This window comes from Populus alba, chromosome 6 (assembly GCF_005239225.2).
Source record: "Populus alba chromosome 6, ASM523922v2, whole genome shotgun sequence".
NCBI classification, from domain to species: Eukaryota; Viridiplantae; Streptophyta; class Magnoliopsida; order Malpighiales; family Salicaceae; genus Populus; species Populus alba.
The window spans coordinates 1,831,350-1,852,219 of record NC_133289.1 but is presented as its reverse complement, the minus strand read 5'-3'; the positions used below and the strand labels follow the sequence as shown (position 1 = coordinate 1,852,219).

At 31.0% G+C, this 20,870-nt stretch overlaps 3 protein-coding genes and 1 non-coding gene across 4 annotated transcripts; 2 read left to right on the top strand and 2 right to left on the bottom strand.

Moving 5' to 3' along the window:
- The first annotated feature begins 8,260 nt into the window (after positions 1–8,260).
- Positions 8,261–8,851, top strand: LOC118052909 (uncharacterized). Its single transcript, XM_035064008.2, has 2 exons — positions 8,261–8,433; positions 8,529–8,851. Exons 1-2 carry the CDS (start codon positions 8,338–8,340, stop codon positions 8,634–8,636), a joined length of 204 nt encoding a protein of 67 aa, XP_034919899.1. The 5' UTR covers positions 8,261–8,337; the 3' UTR covers positions 8,637–8,851.
- A 975-nt stretch (positions 8,852–9,826) lies between these two features.
- LOC118053207 (U6 spliceosomal RNA) lies at positions 9,827–9,934 on the top strand. Its single transcript, XR_004688325.1, has one exon. It is a non-coding gene; the product is annotated as a U6 spliceosomal RNA (small nuclear RNA).
- An 857-nt stretch (positions 9,935–10,791) lies between these two features.
- Positions 10,792–12,220, bottom strand: LOC118052908 (ethylene-responsive transcription factor ERF024). The gene has a single exon (XM_035064007.2). It carries the CDS (start codon positions 11,906–11,908, stop codon positions 11,285–11,287), a length of 624 nt encoding a protein of 207 aa, XP_034919898.1. The 5' UTR covers positions 11,909–12,220; the 3' UTR covers positions 10,792–11,284.
- Positions 12,221–13,854: 1,634 nt separating this feature from the next.
- Positions 13,855–19,614, bottom strand: LOC118052907 (gamma aminobutyrate transaminase 1, mitochondrial). Its single transcript, XM_035064006.2, has 19 exons — positions 19,406–19,614; positions 18,048–18,181; positions 17,770–17,854; positions 17,564–17,636; positions 17,256–17,353; positions 16,927–17,019; positions 16,721–16,794; positions 16,596–16,634; positions 16,414–16,502; positions 16,261–16,337; positions 16,091–16,165; positions 15,611–15,658; positions 15,447–15,530; positions 15,280–15,367; positions 15,112–15,190; positions 14,685–14,775; positions 14,523–14,601; positions 14,188–14,303; positions 13,855–14,051 (listed from the first exon to the last, which is right to left on the bottom strand). The coding sequence occupies exons 1-19, from the start codon at positions 19,445–19,447 to the stop codon at positions 13,971–13,973; spliced, it is 1,545 nt and encodes a 514-aa protein (XP_034919897.1). The 5' UTR covers positions 19,448–19,614; the 3' UTR covers positions 13,855–13,970.
- Between the last annotated feature and the right edge of the window lie 1,256 nt (positions 19,615–20,870).

The window sequence follows — 20,870 nt, the reverse complement described above, 5'->3', positions numbered from 1 at the left end:
GAGAGAATCTTATACAAAGGAGGGAAGGAGAGGAGGGAGAAGTGGACTCCACCTAGGAGTGATTGGTGGGGTCAGTCCAATAGGACGATGGTTGGGTCGGAACGCTGCCGGTTTGGTTCCATCTTAGGTTTTGCCCCTTGATCTCTTTTTACTTACCATATATAAATTGTCTAAAACATTGATAAGAATGTTTTATGAGCTCTTATTTGATTTGAAGAAAAATAATTAAAAAATGAATAATTAGTTACAAATTCATATATGAGTTTCAATTAGTTTGCTGATTTAGATTAAGAAATTAAAATAGATCATACATTATTGATAATTTTAATAATCATATTTCTTGTATTATATTAATGTCATAAGATAAATTCATATTTCTGTATTTACTGTCCGTACGAGATGATATCAGTATTTTGAGATAATCCTGATCATTAACTTATGTTATTAATTTGGTTGTATCTATTGGTTTGATTTGAATCCAGTTATGTTTGCTATTTTGGGGTGATATTAAAAATAGAATCTGGAAAAAAACCTAAAATTAGTTTGTTTTTGTGTTTAAAAAGTGTTTTTAAAAAAAATTAAATTTTTTATTTTTTTTCTTCAAAATAATATTTTTTTTATATTTTCAAATTATTTTAATGTGTTGATATCAAAAATAATTTTTTAAAAATAAAAAAATATATTACTTTGATGCATTTACAAGTGAAAAGCACTTTGAAAAATAACCGTAACCATATTTTTAAACAGGCTGAGATTGGGTATTCACTTGTTTTTTTTTTTTAACAAAAAAAAAACTATAATTTGCAGGAATTGAATTTGAAACCTTTAGCTAATAAAATTGTATGTTTACCACATTCATCATTTTTTTTAAAAAATTTCATGTAAATTTTTTTAAAATTGAATGTTCAAGTCAGTTTGTGTGCACCTCAACTAATTTTACGAGTTTTAAAATTAACAATTTGATAATTTAATAGCTTAATCATTCATTAATTTAATAATATAGATATAAACTCACATTTGGTATGCTAGTAAAAAAAAATTGTTTTTCAATAAATCAAACGATTTTTCATAATTATATTTTACATCATAAAAAAAAAAAATTAAATAAATCAAGTTAATCATGCTCCATTTCTGATTGCCTACAGTCCAATCTGGGTGAATTGTTTCTGACAACATAAATTTCATCTCATAGGTGGAAAACAAAAATAAATTATATATAGAATATTTATATTTCAAACCGATTATTTAAATAACAATAATTAATTATCTAATTTGTTCTTTCTTCTATCATATAACTAATCATAATTAGCTAAATTTAAACCAAAACCGATTTTATGCTTAGCCTTTTTCTTCTTCTTTTTGCCATATATGTAAATAAGTTTTAACAGCAATGATCATCATCATCTAGTAAGTTTGACCATCAAATTACTTGTTATTTTACCCATGTATTTTATAACTGTCTGCTGTATAGTAAAAAAAATACCCAAGAAAAATAATGCCTTTATTGTATATTAAAATGATTTTTTAAAATTTTTATTTTTGATATTAGTATATTAAAACCATAAAAAACATAAATCTAATATATTTTTTGATAAAAAACAATTTGAAACATAAATTAACACAAAAATAAACACAAGATCAAAAGCATTGGTACCTATTTTTTAATTTTCTTATTATACCAGACTCGGGTGGAACGGGTCAATTTAATCAACTAAACAAGTTAATTCATGGTCAAAACCTATATAAAACCTAATTTGATTCTCTTAAAAAAAATCACTCAATTTTTTACTTGAATTTTGAATTAGATTATGAACTTAAACGAGTTTTATAATTAATTTTTATTATTATAGGCTGCAATTAAAGAATTTTTTCAATCAAAACTTTGAGTATTGGAACTAATTAACTTCATATAAGATCATTAAATTCATTTTTAAAGTTTATAACACAAGGAAGGTGCCATTGGTCACTGAACAACAAAGAAAAATGTGTGGCTTTTTGGTCTCAAAATGGCGGCCCTTGTCGACCGACCAAACCGCCCTTCTACGTGTGCTGCATAGGCGACGACCATCTTTTCTTCGGCCGAGCGTGACATTTGCTCCTTTTTTAGTTTTTTTTTTTTTTTTAACTGTAGTGGATTTTTCAAAATTAGTTTGCATGTTAATTATTATTTTTAATAATTTTAAAAATATATTATCTGATATATTTTTTAAAACATAAGAAATTTTTCTATTTTATGATATGATGCATCTAAAAGAATTTAATAAATCTTTTTATGTGTTGATTTCAAAGTTCTAATCTAAAAGTTCAAGAAAAAATGTAATTTTTTTAACTAGTAAATCAACTATTCTAGATTCTTTTTATCATTGTTTTTAAAGTTTGGATTTGCGTGGTAGGCAAACCCATACTCGAGACCTAAAACCTATTCGAGTTGGAAAAAATACAAAGTAAAAATAACTAAAATAACTACATCAAAGACCTGAGTTAATCTAATGATCTAGGTGTTATATAGTCAAAACTTGAACTATATAATTTTTTTTATTGAAATTTTTTATTAAAACAATATTATTGATTTTAATTATTTTTTTTAAAAAATCTGTTTTAGTTAGTCTTTCTATCTATAACTCGAATCTTAACCAAAATCCACCCTTCATTGGATTTGTTTTTTATATATATATATATATTTTATCAATAGACTAGGTGGATAGTAAACAAAAGTTTTGTGCATTTGCTTCTTCATCATTCCATAGGCTCCTAATTAACATTTGATGCTATTAGAAAATATAAATTGATAATGTACGGATGATATCTTAAAAAATTCAAATAGTTTCAATAAAAAAAGTTATATTTTGGATAACTAGTTAATATTATAAAAATTTGATTCATTCTTCTTTTGAGATGAATGATGTCTGGTATTTATAATTTTTTTTTAATGAATTTAGAAATTTTTTAATGATTAAGTCAGTGATTTTTGAAGAGAAATGCAATAATTTTATAAATATATACTTTGTAAATAAATATATAATAGATAATGAAGATTTTGAACCCCTTGACGGTTGAAGGATTCATAATTTATTTATAGCTCACTATCAACTATTAAATGCATAATATTAAAAAAATAAAAATATCATTGACATATTTATTAATATTAATAAAAAATATCCCTATCATGTATATTAAATAGAAAAAAAATTTCCAACATGGAAAATAACTTGTTTAATTGTATGGTTATGTAGGTCTGTTTGATTAATTCTCGACCTTTTTTTTTATTTATAGTCTATAGCCCCTCAGGTTTGCAAGTTTGATCAGTTTCTTAACTTGCATGAGTCATCGTCGTCTTAACTTTGCATGTTTGATCAGTTTCTTAACTTGCATGTATATAGTTGACCCTTTTATGATAGGAGGGAGGCCTTCAAACAAATGAAAGAAATGGTCACAAACATGCATGAGTTTCTTAATTAATTTCCACAATATCTTTAATTAGTTGATAATTTCATTCATATATATATATATATATTTATTATTTGAGTATTATTTATTATTCAATATAAAATAAATAGTAATATTTATTTATTTATTTGAGATAGGCACATAAATTCTATGATGGAATTATAAGTATCATATATGTGTGTTGTGTTATGTTAGTATCAGAGGATGTATATAGTATATTAAATTAAAAAAACGTTTAACATATCTATCTATATAATATAAATAAATATATCTCGATTTAGATTTTGGTTAGATTTTGAATCGGGTTTACAATATTTGTATTGTATTTATTACTCACCAGATAAAACAACAATCCTTAAAAACTTATCCATTTTATTCTAGAAAAAAAAGTCATGTGCATTCTATTCTTTTTTCTTTTTTTTTTTTAGTTTTGAATCTTAGAAATATAATATGAAACTATACAAAATGCACCTAGACAAGGCTATCGTTATTTTTCTATCATTTAATTGGAGGTCAATACATATGCCAATGCTAATAATTCTAGTTAGAAATAGCTAAACAAGTAAAAGGCCGTCCGTTCAACAATAAATTAACAAATCAAAGGATACGTAATATTTTTTATTAACATTTTTGTGCAAGAAGGGCTCAATACTCCATCCACTTGCTGTATTGATTTATTATGCTGAATTTTCCGATTCATTTTGGCAACTGGTGAATCTTGAAACCTGACCTGGTCTTATACCGTTGACTTCTACAAAGTCTATAGAATACAGGAAAGATATGTTATCGTTCTAATTAAAATACAGGAATTTATTTTAAAATTATTATAAAAATATATTTGTTATATTTTTTTAAATAAAATATTTATTGTCTATGCCACAATCATTGATGACCAATCCATCATTAATTACTGTTAAAAAAAACATTGTTAGTAAAGTTATCGTAGAAATTAATTTGGCACGCTTTCTAATACGTAAGATTGTTGGTGTTTAATTATTTTATTTTTGATAGAATTAGTGATGAAACAGGAAATTACTGATGATTAATATTTTGACAGATGGATTTTGTTGATAATATCATTAGTAAAAATATTACCAATAAATTGTATACCTTACATCAACAAAATAAATTTATTGACAAAATTGTTTAACGGTGCAGTGAAAACACGATGTATAGTTATCCAAAAATATAAAAAGAGTAAATAGTTACGTAGCATAATAATTCTTGTAGATGGTGAGCCTCTACTAACCAGTCCCAAAGTCGTGGAGGTTAAAAAAAAACTCCGAGACACCCCAATCTACAAAATGAAATAAAATATACATAATATAATGATAGAAACATCACAAAGGGATAATTAGTAGAGATGACTTCAAATTTTGGAAGGGAAAGAGACAAAAAGATGTTTCCAAGAAGTAGTTGTGTCTATTATTGCGATTTTCGGTGCTTTTTAATCTAAGTGTATTTTTTATTTAAAAATATTAATTTAATGTTTTTTTAAAAAAAAAATTAGAAAAAAAAAAACAACCTAACCACGCTTGACTAGTTGTTTTAAAAATTCAAAGCGCAACACCTAACTGTTTTTTTTTTTTTTAAAAAAAAAGGATGAGTCATTTTCATAGCTAAAATTCTTTCAAATCCGAGCACCAAAATGGGATGAAGTTGTATGGACTTGTTCGTCACCTTTTCATTCTGCTATGGCTTTTGGTGGGTTCCATTGCCACCCCAATTTGGATGGAATTACAAGACACCAATTCGAACGAGTGCCTTGAAGAAAATTAAAAACACAAAAGTAAAATCTTGTTTACTATATAAACTAGTTAATTTTTTCCAGTAGAATCTTTTTTTTTTTTTGCAGTATCATGAAAAATAAATAAATACTTAATAGTATTTGACTATACCATGAAAAATAATTAAAAAAAAATTAAATTTTAATTTATTTTTTCAAGTTTATTAAAGACTCTAGGGACCAAATTTAACAAATGAAAAGATCAAAGAATGATGAAATTGAAAACACAATTTAATTTTATATTTATTTCAAATAATACAAATAACAATTAAAGAATATAGACTAAACCTAACAAATAAAAAATTTAAAAGATGATGAAATTGAAAAAAATAATCAATTTCATGAATTATTTCAAATAAAATAAATAGCAAGGACAAAAGTTGGTATACAAATAAATTTAAATCAGATTTTAAGAGACAAAATTGGAAAAAATTAAATAAGAAAAAGAATCAAAGCAATATATAATAATTAAAAAACTGAAAATTAAATTTAATATAATCAACAAAATACCAATATTTTTTTAAAAAAATTACAATCTCTCCAAAGTGTATTATGCTTAAAAAAATATTTTCTTAAAAACTAAGTTAAATTTTTCTTCTGCTATAAGTATTTTCAATTGACTGATATTAAAAGTGTTAGTATGGCTAGCTTTCTTAGTGACGAAGAGAATATTATTATAAATTCTATAAAAATGTGAGAGAGAGAACAACACACCAAAAAGCAATATAATAAAATTGATTTAAAAAGTGAATTGAGTAACCTTTTGGATCCTTAACAATATGTGCCAATATCTAGAAAGCTGGTTTTATGAAATCTCCGCAAGATAAAAAAAAAAAAAATAAAAAAATGCAATCAATTAAATAAAAATGAATACTATGTGATAGCGGCATTAAAATATTTGATAGTTAATAAAATTTATTTTCTCTCTTAACTTTTTAAATTTTAATTTTAAACTTAATATATATATATATATATATATATATATATATATATATATATATAGAGAGAGAGAGAGAGAGAGAGAGAGAGGGTGTGAGATTTTTATTATAACACTAGGCATAATTTATTATGAATTGCTACAGTAAAATTGCTATTTTACTCTTGGTGGAAAAAAAAAATCTTAATGATGGAGTAATTTGATTTTTTTCATAGGTTTATTGGTCATTAAAAAATTATTAAGAGGTATGCCAATCTTTTCCAAGTTTTATACATAGTGAAATATTGTATGTACTTCCAAGGTCAACAAAATTAAGAACCATTGACTATAAGTTATATGATCTCTGGAAAAAAATTTAAAACAATAAAAATACTTATTTATCTTTAAGGTAAGAAAATTTAGTGTTTTTGACCAAGGATTTTTAGGTTTTTCACTTCTTAGAATATAGTAAAAATATGTTTTTACTCTTGGAAAAGATTAAAAAAAAAAAGGCAAGTGTGTAGATGTATTTTTGTCCTTTCACACATATTTATACACACACACACGTTGTGCTAGTGTGTGATCTTCTTGTATTTTTAAGCTGGAAAAATAACTTTTCATTCTAGAAAGTTGTAGGCGCATGCTCGTTACATGTCAAGGAGTTATGGCACATGCAACACTATCCGGTAGCCAAATTTGCCCTAACGCCATGTCTTTGGAAGCACTATCATATCCTCTTCCTAATGATTTGACACGTGGCAACAAATGATGAGCAATTTGTTGCTTGTGGTCATTTTTTTTCTTTCTTATTTGCTCTCTATTCTAGAGAAAGTACATGTTTATCCTTTTTTATTTTAGTTTTTTAATTTCAATCCTTATGTTTTTTATTGCTTATTCTCGTCCTTCTTCTTTTTATAAAATTTTTTTATATTTTCAATTTAGTCTTTAAATTATAATTTGTCATTTTTTTTTTTCAATTTGGTCTTTATTTTTTTTATTTTTTCTTTTTTTTCTTTGGATTTTTTTTCTAAAGTTTTAATCGTTTTTCAATTTCAACATTTAATCAAAGTTTATGTTATTTATTTTTTCTAATTTAGCTCTCATTCTATTTATTTCTTTTTCATTTTGTTAAATTTTTTACTTTTCAATTTAACCCTCTAATTTATTTATTTTTTTATGTCCTCTATTTTATTTTTTATTTTAATTTTCACCTTCATTCTTTTAATTATAATTTATTATGTGATTGATTTTTTTTATGATTTTAATATTTGGTGCTTGGTGGTTTCTTTATTTATGGTGCTTTGATCTAATAACATGAGTAATGAGTTTGAAAAGCCAATATGGTTTAGTGTCTTTTTTTTTTTAATGATTTTATACACATTAGCTTTATTTTATAAAAAAATATTTATAATATGTTCAACATTACATAACATTTTTTTTTCTTTTGTTTTATTCAATTAGTTTCATATATGTTTCTATTTTAATTAGCTTTTATTTATTTTAATAAACAAATTTAGTAGACACAAACGTGTAAATGTCTCATTTTACGAGATAAAATATCTTGATCTACATCTATTTTTTAATTTTTTCAGTTTCTCTTTCAGTTATTCTCAATGATTTTTTTTATTTATTTACATAGTTGATTACTAACTTATTTGATTAGAAGCTTGCATAATTTTTTTTTATTTACACTTTGAATTTTTTTATGTAAAAAAATATATCAAAATAGCTTATATACCCAATTTTTTTTTTTAAAAAATTATTATCCGCGACTAAGCGCATGTAAAATAGCCAAGATTCATATAAAAAGTGTATACTAGAAATTATTTCCTTAAAAAAATTAATCTTAGTTGAGGTTTCTAAATTGACCTAGAATATCTTTGACCATCAAATCTATAAAGAAAGAAAAGGTGGGAAAAAAGTGGCAAAGTTCATACACATAATATTCGGAATATGGGCCAGGGCATAATAAAGAGATTGGGCTGGGTGTTGGCAGATCCAGAACTAGATGGTTCTGAACTGGCTGAGTTATTGGCCCATTCAACCTCGACCAATCAGTTCCTCTCATGGTCACGGCTTGAAAACATTATCTTCATGGATAGATGTTGACACCCCTTATCTGTTTAATTACTGTTAAAGAGTCAAGAACACCTCCCTTCTTGTATTAAAAAAAACAGGACTGGGAAAAATGGACGCAGGGATGCAGGTAGCGCTTCCCATACTAGGAGTTGTAGCTGCTGCTGCTGCTACTTTCTATGTTGTAAGCTTTTCTGAGCTCAGAGAGGTATCTATCTCTTAACATCTTATCTCCTTTCTCTTCATAGGCAGATGTTGTGTTTGTTTTTGTTAATGTTTTGTTTTTGTTTTTGAACATGTAAGAAATCATTTAGAGATTTGGAAGAGTCTGAGGATGGAGGGTTTGAGTCATCTCTAAGCTCAAGAAAACGGAGAGCAAGAAGAAAGGCTGAAAAAGAAGCCAAGAAGTGAAAGGACAAAGAAAGTCTACATATGAATGATCTTCTGCTCACTTGCTTTTTGTTAAACATTCTCATGGAAGTTGAGACTTGCTTTTCATATATATATTTCTTGGTAATTAGATCAGAAACTTGGTTTTGAATAGTTGTTGTAATTGAAATACCATCATAATCTTAGAACAAATCCAACACTTTCAATATATCTTAATTAGCTCCTATTTTATCTTCTTAATATGTTCAATTAAAACAATTATACGGGGGTATTGATTTCCACAATCAAGATGTTAATCATGTGTTTGATAACATGTTACATAGTATTTTTTTTTTTTTTTTATATTAATATATTAAAATAATTTAAAAATACTAAAAAATATTAATTTAAAGTTTTTTTCATAGCAAATATACTTTTAAAAAATATTCAAAAATAAAAACCACCACATTTCTGAACAATAAATAAATCAAATGAGATTTTAGAATAATTTATATTACTTTTTAAGTATATAAAAAGTCTTTAAATTTAAAATTCTGTGCCAACTTAATTACTGTGTTTTACTTGATTATTTGAGAATTTAAACAGTTAGTTTTAGAATGATTTTATATTATTTCCTGCTAAAAACTAAAATCACCACCAAGTCAAAAGGGCAATCAGACCTCTTTTTACTACTGCTAGGCCCACTACAAGGCCTACCCTTGAGTTGGTGAAAAAGAAACCATGGCAATCAAATTTTTCAAAGACAATTTCTGAGCCTTTGTCCCAAGAAAAGTATGCAAGAAGCAATTGCTAAAGACAAGAAAAAAAATATTCCTGTTCAACTAGGGCTTGGGAGTTTGCTAGAAGCGAAAAGACCCTAGTTGAGTTCGTACTGGCATAAATTTATTTGGAGATCTGTTCATATTCCCAAGCATAGTTTCATCACTTGGTTAGCAATCTTCAACAGATTGTTTGCCATAGTAAGGCAAATCTACATGGGAAGAAGTATAAATGCTGCTGCCTGTCTTTTATGTGGAAAGCTAGCGAGGTCAGAGATGACCAGATGATTGTTCCCACGCTATACCTAGCTTTGTGGCAGGTTAAGCTCCTACTGGGTTTTGATGAAACGAAATATACAGTCATTCATCAAAAACATTCTAAGCCATGCATGTCCATGTTGGGAACAAAAACCTCTCCAATCTCCATTAACGATAGCTTAAGCTTTAGGGCTTATCTGAAATATGCACGTAGACATCCGGTAGAACTGGAACGATATAGAGAAAATCAGCGTGCCCCTGTGCAAGGATGACAGGCACAAACCTGAAATTGTTATGTTTACTGTGTTTCTGATCATAAATGATCTTTTCTCTTCCATCCTATCTATCGTTAAGGGAGTATTTGGTTAGGGTTCAAGATAGGAAGAAGCATCTATCGAAAGGATAAAAACGTGTTTAGTTGGAGGGACGATGATGATTTCTAAAGCAATTTTAAAGTGAATTTATGTTATTTCAAGACAAAAATGATAGGAAATATATCCTTTTTATCTCAACTATCTCTATTTTTTCTTTCAAACGCTACCTCAAGAACTTGAACCATAAGAGAGTTGTCCTGGTCCTAGTCTACATATATATCACCAAAAGAAAGCTTACCTCTGTACGTACCAGCCTCCTTCTCTAATCCATGGGTGCTCATGATTTATAGCTTTTTTTCCCCTTTGGTAGATCACTCGTCGCATACTTGTACAGTTTGATAGAAACATTACTCAATTGGTGGTTCATTTTCTTACTCTCAAGGTGGAACTAAATTTGATCAAATGGGATGCTGACAGTGGTGGATACACTCAGACATTTATATAAACCATGCATTAGTAGGAGACAATTATCCATGGAAGCTGAAATGTCAGCGTCTACTCGGACAATACCCAACTTGTTGAGAACGACACGTGAACCGATTGTACGGAGCTTCAGTTTTTTTCGAACAGTTTTCAGTTTTTTTTTCGAATATATACCGAGCATATGTCAACTCAGTAATCTATTTTTTTTTCGAACAGTTTTCAGTTTTTTTTTTTAAATAATTAAAACGATATCATTTTGGATTTATTTGTGACTTAAGATTACGGATATGTAGAATTTATAAGTATGATTAGAATTAATGTGGTTTAAAAGCATACAAGATATCAAATAGCCTCGACGTTATGGATGAGATTGCCGTCCAATATTATTTCGCAAAAATAAGAAGAAATGTTATATCGCTATAAGAAGCTAGCATAGTAAATCAACTTCTTAATCATTCTTATTGACTAAAGCTGCCAACTTGCTAGCTTTTCTTTACCCACCATTGGAATGGTGTCTTCGCTTAATCTTTCGATTTGAAAACTGAACAAAAACAATGAAGATTTGGCAAAGTTTATGATTGAAAGATAGTTCATGAACTCAACTCATCAAGCCGATCATGGAAAAAGGAAAAAACACTTCAATATAGGAATAAGAAAATCCTACGAAAAATTAATAATGGAAAAAACAAGCCACTCATGCCAACACATGCATATACCTTGCATCCGATCAGCTTCAGAAATTGGACACGAGATACTACGAATTATGATCTTTTGCTCGCTTTTTTTTTATTTTTTTTTATCTTGGAGAATAGTTAATATAGTTTCTGATCATATTCATATAGAAAGATGCATGGATTCAAGGGAATTTCCAAAGGTTCTGGTCTCCAGTGCTGTCATAGGCCGTAGCATCATCACCTGCAATGTCCAAGCGAGGAGGGCTAAGAAGCATCGCTTCTGCCATGTTCATAAGAACATTAGGCATATCAAACATCAAATCCTCGTCAACAAACTGATCATTGACCATTGGCCTAATTTCCTGTTCCATTTGATAAGTATCCACCATACTTGGAATCCCTAAAGCATCCTTCGCAGCACCTATAGCAGCAGCCGCAGAAGCTGCGGCCGCCTGAATATCACGCGGTGACGTGGAAGCAGGAACAGGCAGAGAAGCAGCTGAGTTTGGGAAATTAAGCTCTGCATCCTGGCCTTTAAGTGCAAGCGCTGCCACATCATACGCAACAGCAGCCATTTCAGGGTTAGGAAATGTGCCTAACCAGATTCTGTTAGGCTTCTTAGGCTCTCTAATCTCAGACACCCATTTTCCACTACTCCTACGCCGGACTCCACGGTAAACATGATGGTGGCCTGAAACTTTAGGTGCAAAAGCCCCAGCAGTAGCAGCAGCAGAAGCAGTTCTGCTACTTCCACTGCTACTGCTACTGTCAGCACTTGAGGTGTTGCTTTGTTGATAATATTGCATGGTTTTTCAATAAGATAATAGGTAAGGAATGACGCCGGAAAGATGGCTTCAAGTGTTCCATGAGAGAAGCCATTTATGGAGGATCGGATTCCAGATAGAATCTTAATTGAGTTTGGATTTTTAAGTGCAAACCAGTTGTTGATGAACTGCTGTCTGTGAAGGGTTGGGGTGTATGCCAGTGTTTTTGTTGGATATCTTGGTTGGATTGCGGTTTCCGCAGCAAAACTGCATGACTAGCTTGTTTAACGTCAAGAATAGTGATGTTTTTGGACATCTTACATCACTTCTTAGGGTTTGATTTCCTTATCTGTAATATATATGGTGGGAAACAGTGGGTGAGTTGTAGTGCTGCCTGTTTCATTAAAAAGTACTTGACAAACGTTTGTGCAGACAATTTAGCAGCAGTAAATTTGTGGGACTACTCATGTACTACTGCTGCCTTTTGATTAATATTTTATGGCAGAAAAATAAATCATCAGTAGATGACAGCTTTATGGTCTGAGGATTACTTATGATATCTTAAACAGTGCTCTTAATGCTCTTGCCTTTTGTGTTGAGCAAGACATCTCTTTTTACCATGTAGGGTTTCTAATGGGGTATTTTTGCTTAAACACCTCATTTTATCTATTCATCGTGACATGTCTAAACTGTATTATTTCGTCATTTCTGTATTATTTTGCTGCTAATTTTTCTTTTTAAAAAATCTTTCTAACGTATCAACTGAGCATAACCCAGGTACCACGAATTGATCTAGCCGCGTAACCTAGCTGTACAGGAAATCTTTGCCGACGATCCGGACATGCCATGTTTCTGGTAACTATGGATATTAGGTACATCAGAAGATGATCGAAGTGCCAGAACCAAAAGTTCGTGGAAAGGATGGAATCCAAATCTCTGACATAGAAACACTCAAGTGCAGGGTGACTATATGCACTGAGTTCCGATGCCTAATCATTGAAATCGCGCCTAGATATCACATAATCAAGCAGTCTATATTCCACCCTAGCTTCTAGGCACACTAAATTCCTAGAACAGCACCATTAACATATATAGAATAAGCACAGCAAACCTTAATTAATTATATATGGTTTTGCAATTAGTAAATCTATAGATGACACGGACGGGACGCGTAACAATTAGCGCGTTGTACAAACCCTGTTTTATAGCGGTTTATCAAAGGTTATTTTCATGTTCTTTATTTTTGGATTTTTTTTATTAATTAATTAGGTTTCAGAATTTTATTTGGTTGGTTTTAGCTGTTTCTTAGAGTTTTGCATGTTATTTTCATTAGATTATAATAATTTTAAAATTATTAATGTTCACAATTTAGTTTTCTCGACCTTATAATTTTAGAGTCCGAGAAACCCTAATTTCTTTCTTTTTCGCTATAATTTACATCAGGAAACCATTGAAGCGAAATGCTACATCAGGAACAAATAGGGAAAGCTATGGTAATTAAGTCCATTTTGAGCATCGAAAGCTTTTTTCTTTTTTCTGGCATGTCGGCCGTGTTTCATGCATGGTTTAACTGTGCTTAAATCAGCTACTCTCCAACACACGACTTTCCGAGCAGCTTTGCTCAACTCAGTTGCAGACAATCCTGACTTGATCCAACTTTAACTTTATAATTTGCAGAAGCTCCAAAATTTGTCATTTCAAGTGCCTAAAAGGCCCCATGCAACCATAGAAGAAAGCACACGGTTTCCATAGCTCAAGGACCTTTTCATAGTCATAGTGTATAGTGACTTTGCTTGATAAGTGAGGATTAAGAAACCCTGTTAGGGCCCTTTTCTTTTTCTTGTTCATCATGAGGAAGCGAGGCTGTTTACTTGCTCTAAAAATTTAAGACTGGGATTGGATTTCCCATCATACTCGATGCATGCGTTAACTAAGTCCAACATCTATTGTATGTGATAGAAGGAGGAGGAAAGGGAGGACACAAGATGGATATGAAATGGGATTTGCTCACATTTATTAGATACCAAATGTCTCACAATTCACAGCAGCAAATATATTTGCTTCACATGAAACCTACAGTATTTCTAATATTAACAACTGCTGTTTACTGCTTCTTGTGTTGAGATTTCAGTTCCTTTACCCTCTCTTCAGTAGCTCTCAGAGCTTTCCCATATTTGCTAATCAACTGCACAGGGAAGTATTTATTCATTAAAAAGGGATAGTTCCATTCCACCAAGATAACAGCTTTGAATATAAGATGCAGCACTTGAAAAAGTAAGCAGGGAAAATATGCATATTGGTTAATCTACATGAAAACATACCACATCAACCTCTTCAGGAGACATGATAAATGGTGGTGACATCATTATGTTATCCCCTGCAACACGTACCAACATCCCATCTTTCTCACATTGTGCTCCAAAATATGCGCCAACTCCTAGATGCCATTGCAACTCAAGGATTATTAACAGGAAGATGAAAAAGATAATGAAAATCAAGTAGAACGGGCTACCAACACAGAGTGATAATGCATGCTTAAAGGTAACTCCCATTTCAGATACAGATTTTCCATTCCAGAAAACTATTGTTGCTGAAAGATGTTGAAAGCATGCCCCGTATTATCTAAAGAACAACCGAAAAGAGAGCTGAAACTAACCCCACTCAGGAGGGAATGGATCATTCGGTGACTTGTTGTCCACGAACTCTGTACCAAGAATCAAGCCAGTTCCTCGTATCTGAAGTAACAGAAGATATTACAAGGTAAAGTCTCTGGTAATATGCTCATTCACCAAATTTGCTTAAACAACAGAAATTGTACCTCCCCTATGATAGGACTGTCAGCGAAGGCTTTTACACCATCTTGAAATTTTGGGGCAATTCTGTTTACCTGATCAAGAATGTTTCTTTCCCTGCAAACAAGTAAACAATTAGCTAAATGCTAAACCTTAATATAAAATAAGTTAGCATTTGTGTCATGAGCCATGCCCTACCACTGAACAAGCTCATCTAAGATAATCCATTGACAGACTAAAAATTTAATCAGATGATCATGGAGCATAAATAAGAAATTATATTGCAATTTCCCGTCGCCAATGTTTACAGGAAGAAGGGATGTTAAATGATGCCTAATGATCATCAACTGGTTGGTTCATTATAAGTATATTCTTAGAAAGATATTCATTCTTGAAATCAAAATATTTGAACTTGTAAGTAGAATATCCAAAGAATAGCAGAAAAGGACACACTTGTATATCTTGAGTGCTTCAATGGCAACCGCACAAGCAACAGGGTGGCCAGAGTAAGTGAATCCATGAGAGAAAGAGCCTGGAATAGAAGAAATTAGGAGACAACAAAATGAAGAAGCATTTTGTAGCATTGAAAAATATGGTCCTTGCTGGATATTGCCCACTTACCAAGTTTGCTGCTTTGAGAGTGAATCACATCTGAAACTTCAGGGCTGACCATAACAGCTCCAATTGGCATGTAAGCAGAGGAAAGGGCCTGGGAAACCAATAGGAATAGAGATCAAGTAATATCTCAGAAATTGAACACATTGTAATTACATTTTCATCGACCTTACCTTTGCTACAGATACAAGGTCTGGTTTGATGTTGTATTTGTCACACCCATACATCGTCCCAAGCCTTCCAAAGGCACAAATAACCTAAAATAAACAAAAAGAAGAAAGCAAGCTTGAATGGCCAACCTCTATAGAAATTGGTAACAGGGATGGAAATTATGTACCTCATCCGCAATAAACAGAATTTCATATTTTTTCACCACAGCTTGAATCTGCAAGAGACAAGAAGATGTTAGAGCAGTTATATATGTTGGCGAGCCAAGGGAGGTTTTTTTCCTTTTCATTATGGGAGTCGCAGGGGTGGCGGGAGGTGATATATTGACAAAAGACAGCAAGCAGAGCACAAAACCAGCACGCCATGTTTATTAACATGGTGGAATTAGTACTTTTATACTAAGCAGAAGCCTCACTGGTCCTATATCACGATGGAGGACCTATTTGTCTCTCAGTTTCGCAATAACATAAAAACTATATATCATCCAGTTTCATCAACATTAAGACACCAACAAAACTGCGTGATGAAATGTTAGCATTATTTTTTGTGACTTGCCAAAATATGTTAAATTAGCTATCAAAAGAGACATTTTTCATCCAGGAGATGGCCATCTCAAGCAGATCATGGTACTGGGTTAAGAAAGCCTCACCTTATCAAAATAAGTTGCTGGTGGAGGTATCACGCCCCCTGCCCCCATGACAGGCTCAGCAATAAATGCAGCAATCTGAAATGAGCAAGAACAGTACATGAGCAATCACCAATTCCTTTAGTTCTGAATTGGATTTCCATACAAGATGGTCAATCTAAAGATCAAAGTACCGTCTCTGGTCCCTCTTTCAGGATAAGATTCTCCAAATTGTTAGCTAGTCTGGTTGAGAATTCCTCCTCTGTTTCACCTGTCACGTGCATTAACAAGACTGTTAATACAAATAGTGTCATTAAGAGGATCTGAGAAGTAAGACAAGTCCCAACCTGGGAGATGATAGCGCCAGTAATGAGGACAGTCAGTGTGTAGAACAAATGCAGCAGGCAGATCAAATTTTTGGTGCAATGCTGGAAGGCTGTGACATAAATTAATTGGTTAATCAAACATGAGTTTCCACATGTTAAGCTCAAATATTCTCATCAAAGAAGTGCTCATCAATTATCTTTACCCAGAAAGACTGGCTGCTATCAAAGTTGAACCATGGTACCTGCCAACTTCAAATATACTAATTAGTAAATGGGAATATTCCCAACAAGAATATGGAAAAAATAATCAATTGAGCATTCCACATACGATTTTGCTCGAGCTATAAATTTCTTCTTATTTGGTCTTCCAAGAGCATTGTTATAATACCATACTAGCTTCACCTACAAATAGATAATTCAAGGCATCAAGTACCCCACTAGGAGAAAAAACAAGAAAAGGAAACAAGGTAAAACAGTATTCTTGCTATAATCATCATCATTGCTATCATTGATTAACATGCAAAGAAGGCAAACCTGAGTGTCATTGGCTTCTGATCCACTATTTGTAAAGAAGGCTTTTGCCATTTTACTTGCAGTAAAAGTTTCAAGTAGTTCTTTTGCAAGATCCTGTTAGACAAAAATGATTATTTAAAACCAATGGAAAGCATTTTCAGAAGTTATTATGTCAAATATTTTGTAATGAAAGAGGCAGCAATGCTTCTGTTTTAGAGAGGCAGAAAGCAAGCCATTCACAGATCATATAAGTGAATCAACTGGTGAGAATCCCGTCCATGAAAATGCGTTGCACATCAAAATTAAAGTTATTTCAACATGGAAAAGCAAATGCAAAAATATAAGAGTACCAAAGAAGGTTTTGTAGTACGATTCCAGAAGGAGTGGTAAAATGGCAACTTATTCAACTGTTCTGTTGCAGCAGCCACGAGCCGTGGTTCATTCCCCCCTGCACATAGACAATGTTTCAATACATTATACAAAGTGGAACCTAAATATGCAAGAGATTACAGGGAACTCTAGTTCCAGGAATTCTCATATCCTAGAACTTGACAGGCAATGAACCAGGTGCAGGAGGACCAATAATTTGAATTCATCAAAATGGAGAAAAATGAAGACATTAAGTCTCTGCTCAACTAGAATATGCTGTTCCATTTACCCAAGGCTGTGCACCAAAGACCAGCAAGAGCATCGAGATACTTCTTCCCATTGATGTCATATACATAGCTACCCTATAGCATTCAGCAGCTTCCAGTTAGTTATGTAATTCAAAGGAAAAAAAAAAAACTCAGCTTCAAATATTAACAGCCATTTTGTAACAAATATGCTGGGTCAATCAGAGAAGAGTTGTCAAAGGAAGTATACCTCAGATTTCTCTATGACTAGAGGATTCAAATCACTACTCTGCCAGCCAGCAGTGAAAGGTGCCAGCATATCATGTCCCTTGAAACTGCATTAATAAAAAAATTGTCAGCAAATAATCATCCACAAAATTGTATTCCTGGCAAGGGGGAACTTGAATGCAATTACACAATTGTCCTGGACACATCTGGGCATATCTGCAAATCATCCACGCCATGCAGAAGCACAATGGATGCAGGCACGTGAGTTGTGTGTGTGTGTGTTTGTGGGATGTTAAGTACCTGTTACCATCAATAGTTGAATCTTCCTTTTGCAAAGATGCCTTGGTATTGTATAATCTGGCCAGGAAAGAGGCCCGAAGAAGGTGCTCCTGTGAAATTCCAGAAGCAGTGCCATTTTTTATGCAAGAACGGAGCTAAAAATAAAGTAAAAGAAAGTGTTAGCAATGAAAAGGCATTAATGGTGAGCTGCGAAACTTAGAAAGCAAAAAGATCATTCACTGTATGTTTTAACAGCCCATGGATTTCTCTACTCGGTTCCATAATTCCATGCATCATCCTACACACCAATTTTAACATGATAAACAGGGTGATTGGCAAAGAAGGAAGACAGAATCACAACCAGTTGTACAACCTAATTGTTTTAGAATCATCTTATATAATCCTCCAACAATCCCGCATCATTGATTCCGGTACTGGTTCCATTATTTTCAATTGCCGAGTAAAGATTAGTGCATTTAACCTTCAAAATTTTCACCTTCTTTGATGTGAAGCAGCACATTCATTTCAATGTCTTTCAAGCTCCAATAACAAAATGCATTTTTAGCCTTTCTTTTTGTTTCTATTTTTCCATTTCCAAAGAAATATACCAGTAAGTGCTTCATCAAACACCCCATGAATATAGATCCCCTTTAAGCAATGAAGGAAAACGCAATCCATTCAGATCGATTCATGGAAAACGCAATCCATTAACACCCCATGAATATAGATCCCCTTCAAGCAATGAAGGAAAACGCAATCCATTCAAATCGATTCTAACCACTCAAGCTCGGCGAAACTCCCTTTCACATTATTGATCACTAATCTCCTTTCAAGAAGAAATATAACCAAAATATTCCAATAATTTGAAAAACATTTTCGAGTAACATAGTTAGTGATCTTGTTAAAATACAAAAAGGTGTACTCGGCCAAGACAAATATATAAAAGAATCAAATAATGATTTCCTTCACTTATCATGTGATAACCAAATGGGATATTCAAATTTTATCCGCTCAGTTCAACACTAAAGAGCAAGTAAAAATCAGCTAAACAAGGTGATGAACTCACAACAATTAAAATCAAAACATGATTGATTTAAGAACAAGAATCAAGAATGCACGAAAAGAAAATCCAAGAAAACAAGAAATTCAAAAACTTTTTCAAGAACCAAAATTATCCAACAAAAGGGTCCACATGACACTGTACTATAGGATAACTCAAGAAAACTGAACAAGAAGGGGGAAAAAAAAAGATCAGCGGTAGTAATCAAGAATGCCTGAAAGAAAATCCAAGAAACCAAAAATTCACAAACTTTGTCCAAGAATCAAGAATATACAACAAAAGGGTCATCATAAATGAGTGTTACAAGATTATTTGATACCTGGGATTTAAGAGTGGATCGCAGGAGTTTGCTGATAACCATGTTTATAACTTCGGACCTCTCAATCAAAACAGGCAAGCATAAAGGAGATTTAGTTGATGTTGAGTATGAAAGAGAGTGACTGAAACTGCTCCTCCATGTTTGGTTTTTATTGCTGATATCAAGTGTGATTAATGTTAATTGTTGAAATTTGACAATGATTTGCCAAGTGGACCAACTTGTCAGAGATTCCCTTTACCATATATATTCTGCTATCCATTTATATTAGCCTATTCAATATTCATCGTATAGTTGCAATTTTTTTAGCTGAAAAAGAATAAATTTTTATATTAAAATATTTTCATCATTGTTTGATGCAAAGTTTACTGAAGAAGATCAACTCTTGTCTGGATACCAAGAATCAAAGAAAACATATTCATTGCATATAGCCTAGGCTCAAACGTAATCCTTTCTCTTTCACAAGACAGACCTTTCGTTTAATATTTTTTGTTAATGATTATAATATTCTTTAATGAGTTTTTTCATATTTAATTAAATATTTATATCATTAAATTTTAAGTAAATTATTCGTGTTAGATTTATGGATTCATGACAAATTCTTTATAATCTTGTTTTGGATTCAAATTTAAAATAATAATGTGACAAACAAAACTATAAATAATCAAATCAAACCTAGAAAATATATTATTTCACGCAAGATGAAATTGAACTCTTGCATTATTTGAATGGAGAAATAAAATATAGTTTTGTCATTATAAAAATTCCTTTAAAGAGTACTGTTGTACAATTTTTTTTTTATTTTATAGTTAGAAGATGAAGTCCCTGTTTGGTCCAACAGCAATTTTTATTTGTTTTTAGCTTTAAAATAATTTTTTAATATTTATGAATTATTTTAGATATATTAATATTAAAAATAAATTTTAAAAAATAAAAAAAATATTATTTTAATGCATTTTTAAATAAAAAAATTTGAAAAATAACCTCTTCTACTGAGGTATTTAAGAGAGTAATAAAAATTATTTTTCAAAGTATTTTTACTCGAAAATATATTAAAATTTATTTTTAATATTATCCTATCAAAACAATTTTAAAATATAAAAAATATTAAAATTTTATTGAAACTTCAGTACAATTATAATTTCAAACAGAATTACACTTTTAAACATACAAAAACTTGAAAATTAACTTAATTTTTACATCGCCTGTTAGATATGTTAATTCATGAATTAGCAAGAAGATTTAAATTATAATTAAAAAATAAAAACAATAATTTTAATAAAGAAATCCAAGCCATTGGATTATCATATTTATCTCTCAAACATTTTTTATTACTATGATTTATCTATCTATCTTGATCTTGGTAATTGTGCTATTAAAGGTTTATACTTCTGTGCACGTGGGGTTATTTCCCAAGGTCGAGATCAGATTATGCATCAATATTTTACTACTGGGCCTGCTCAAATTA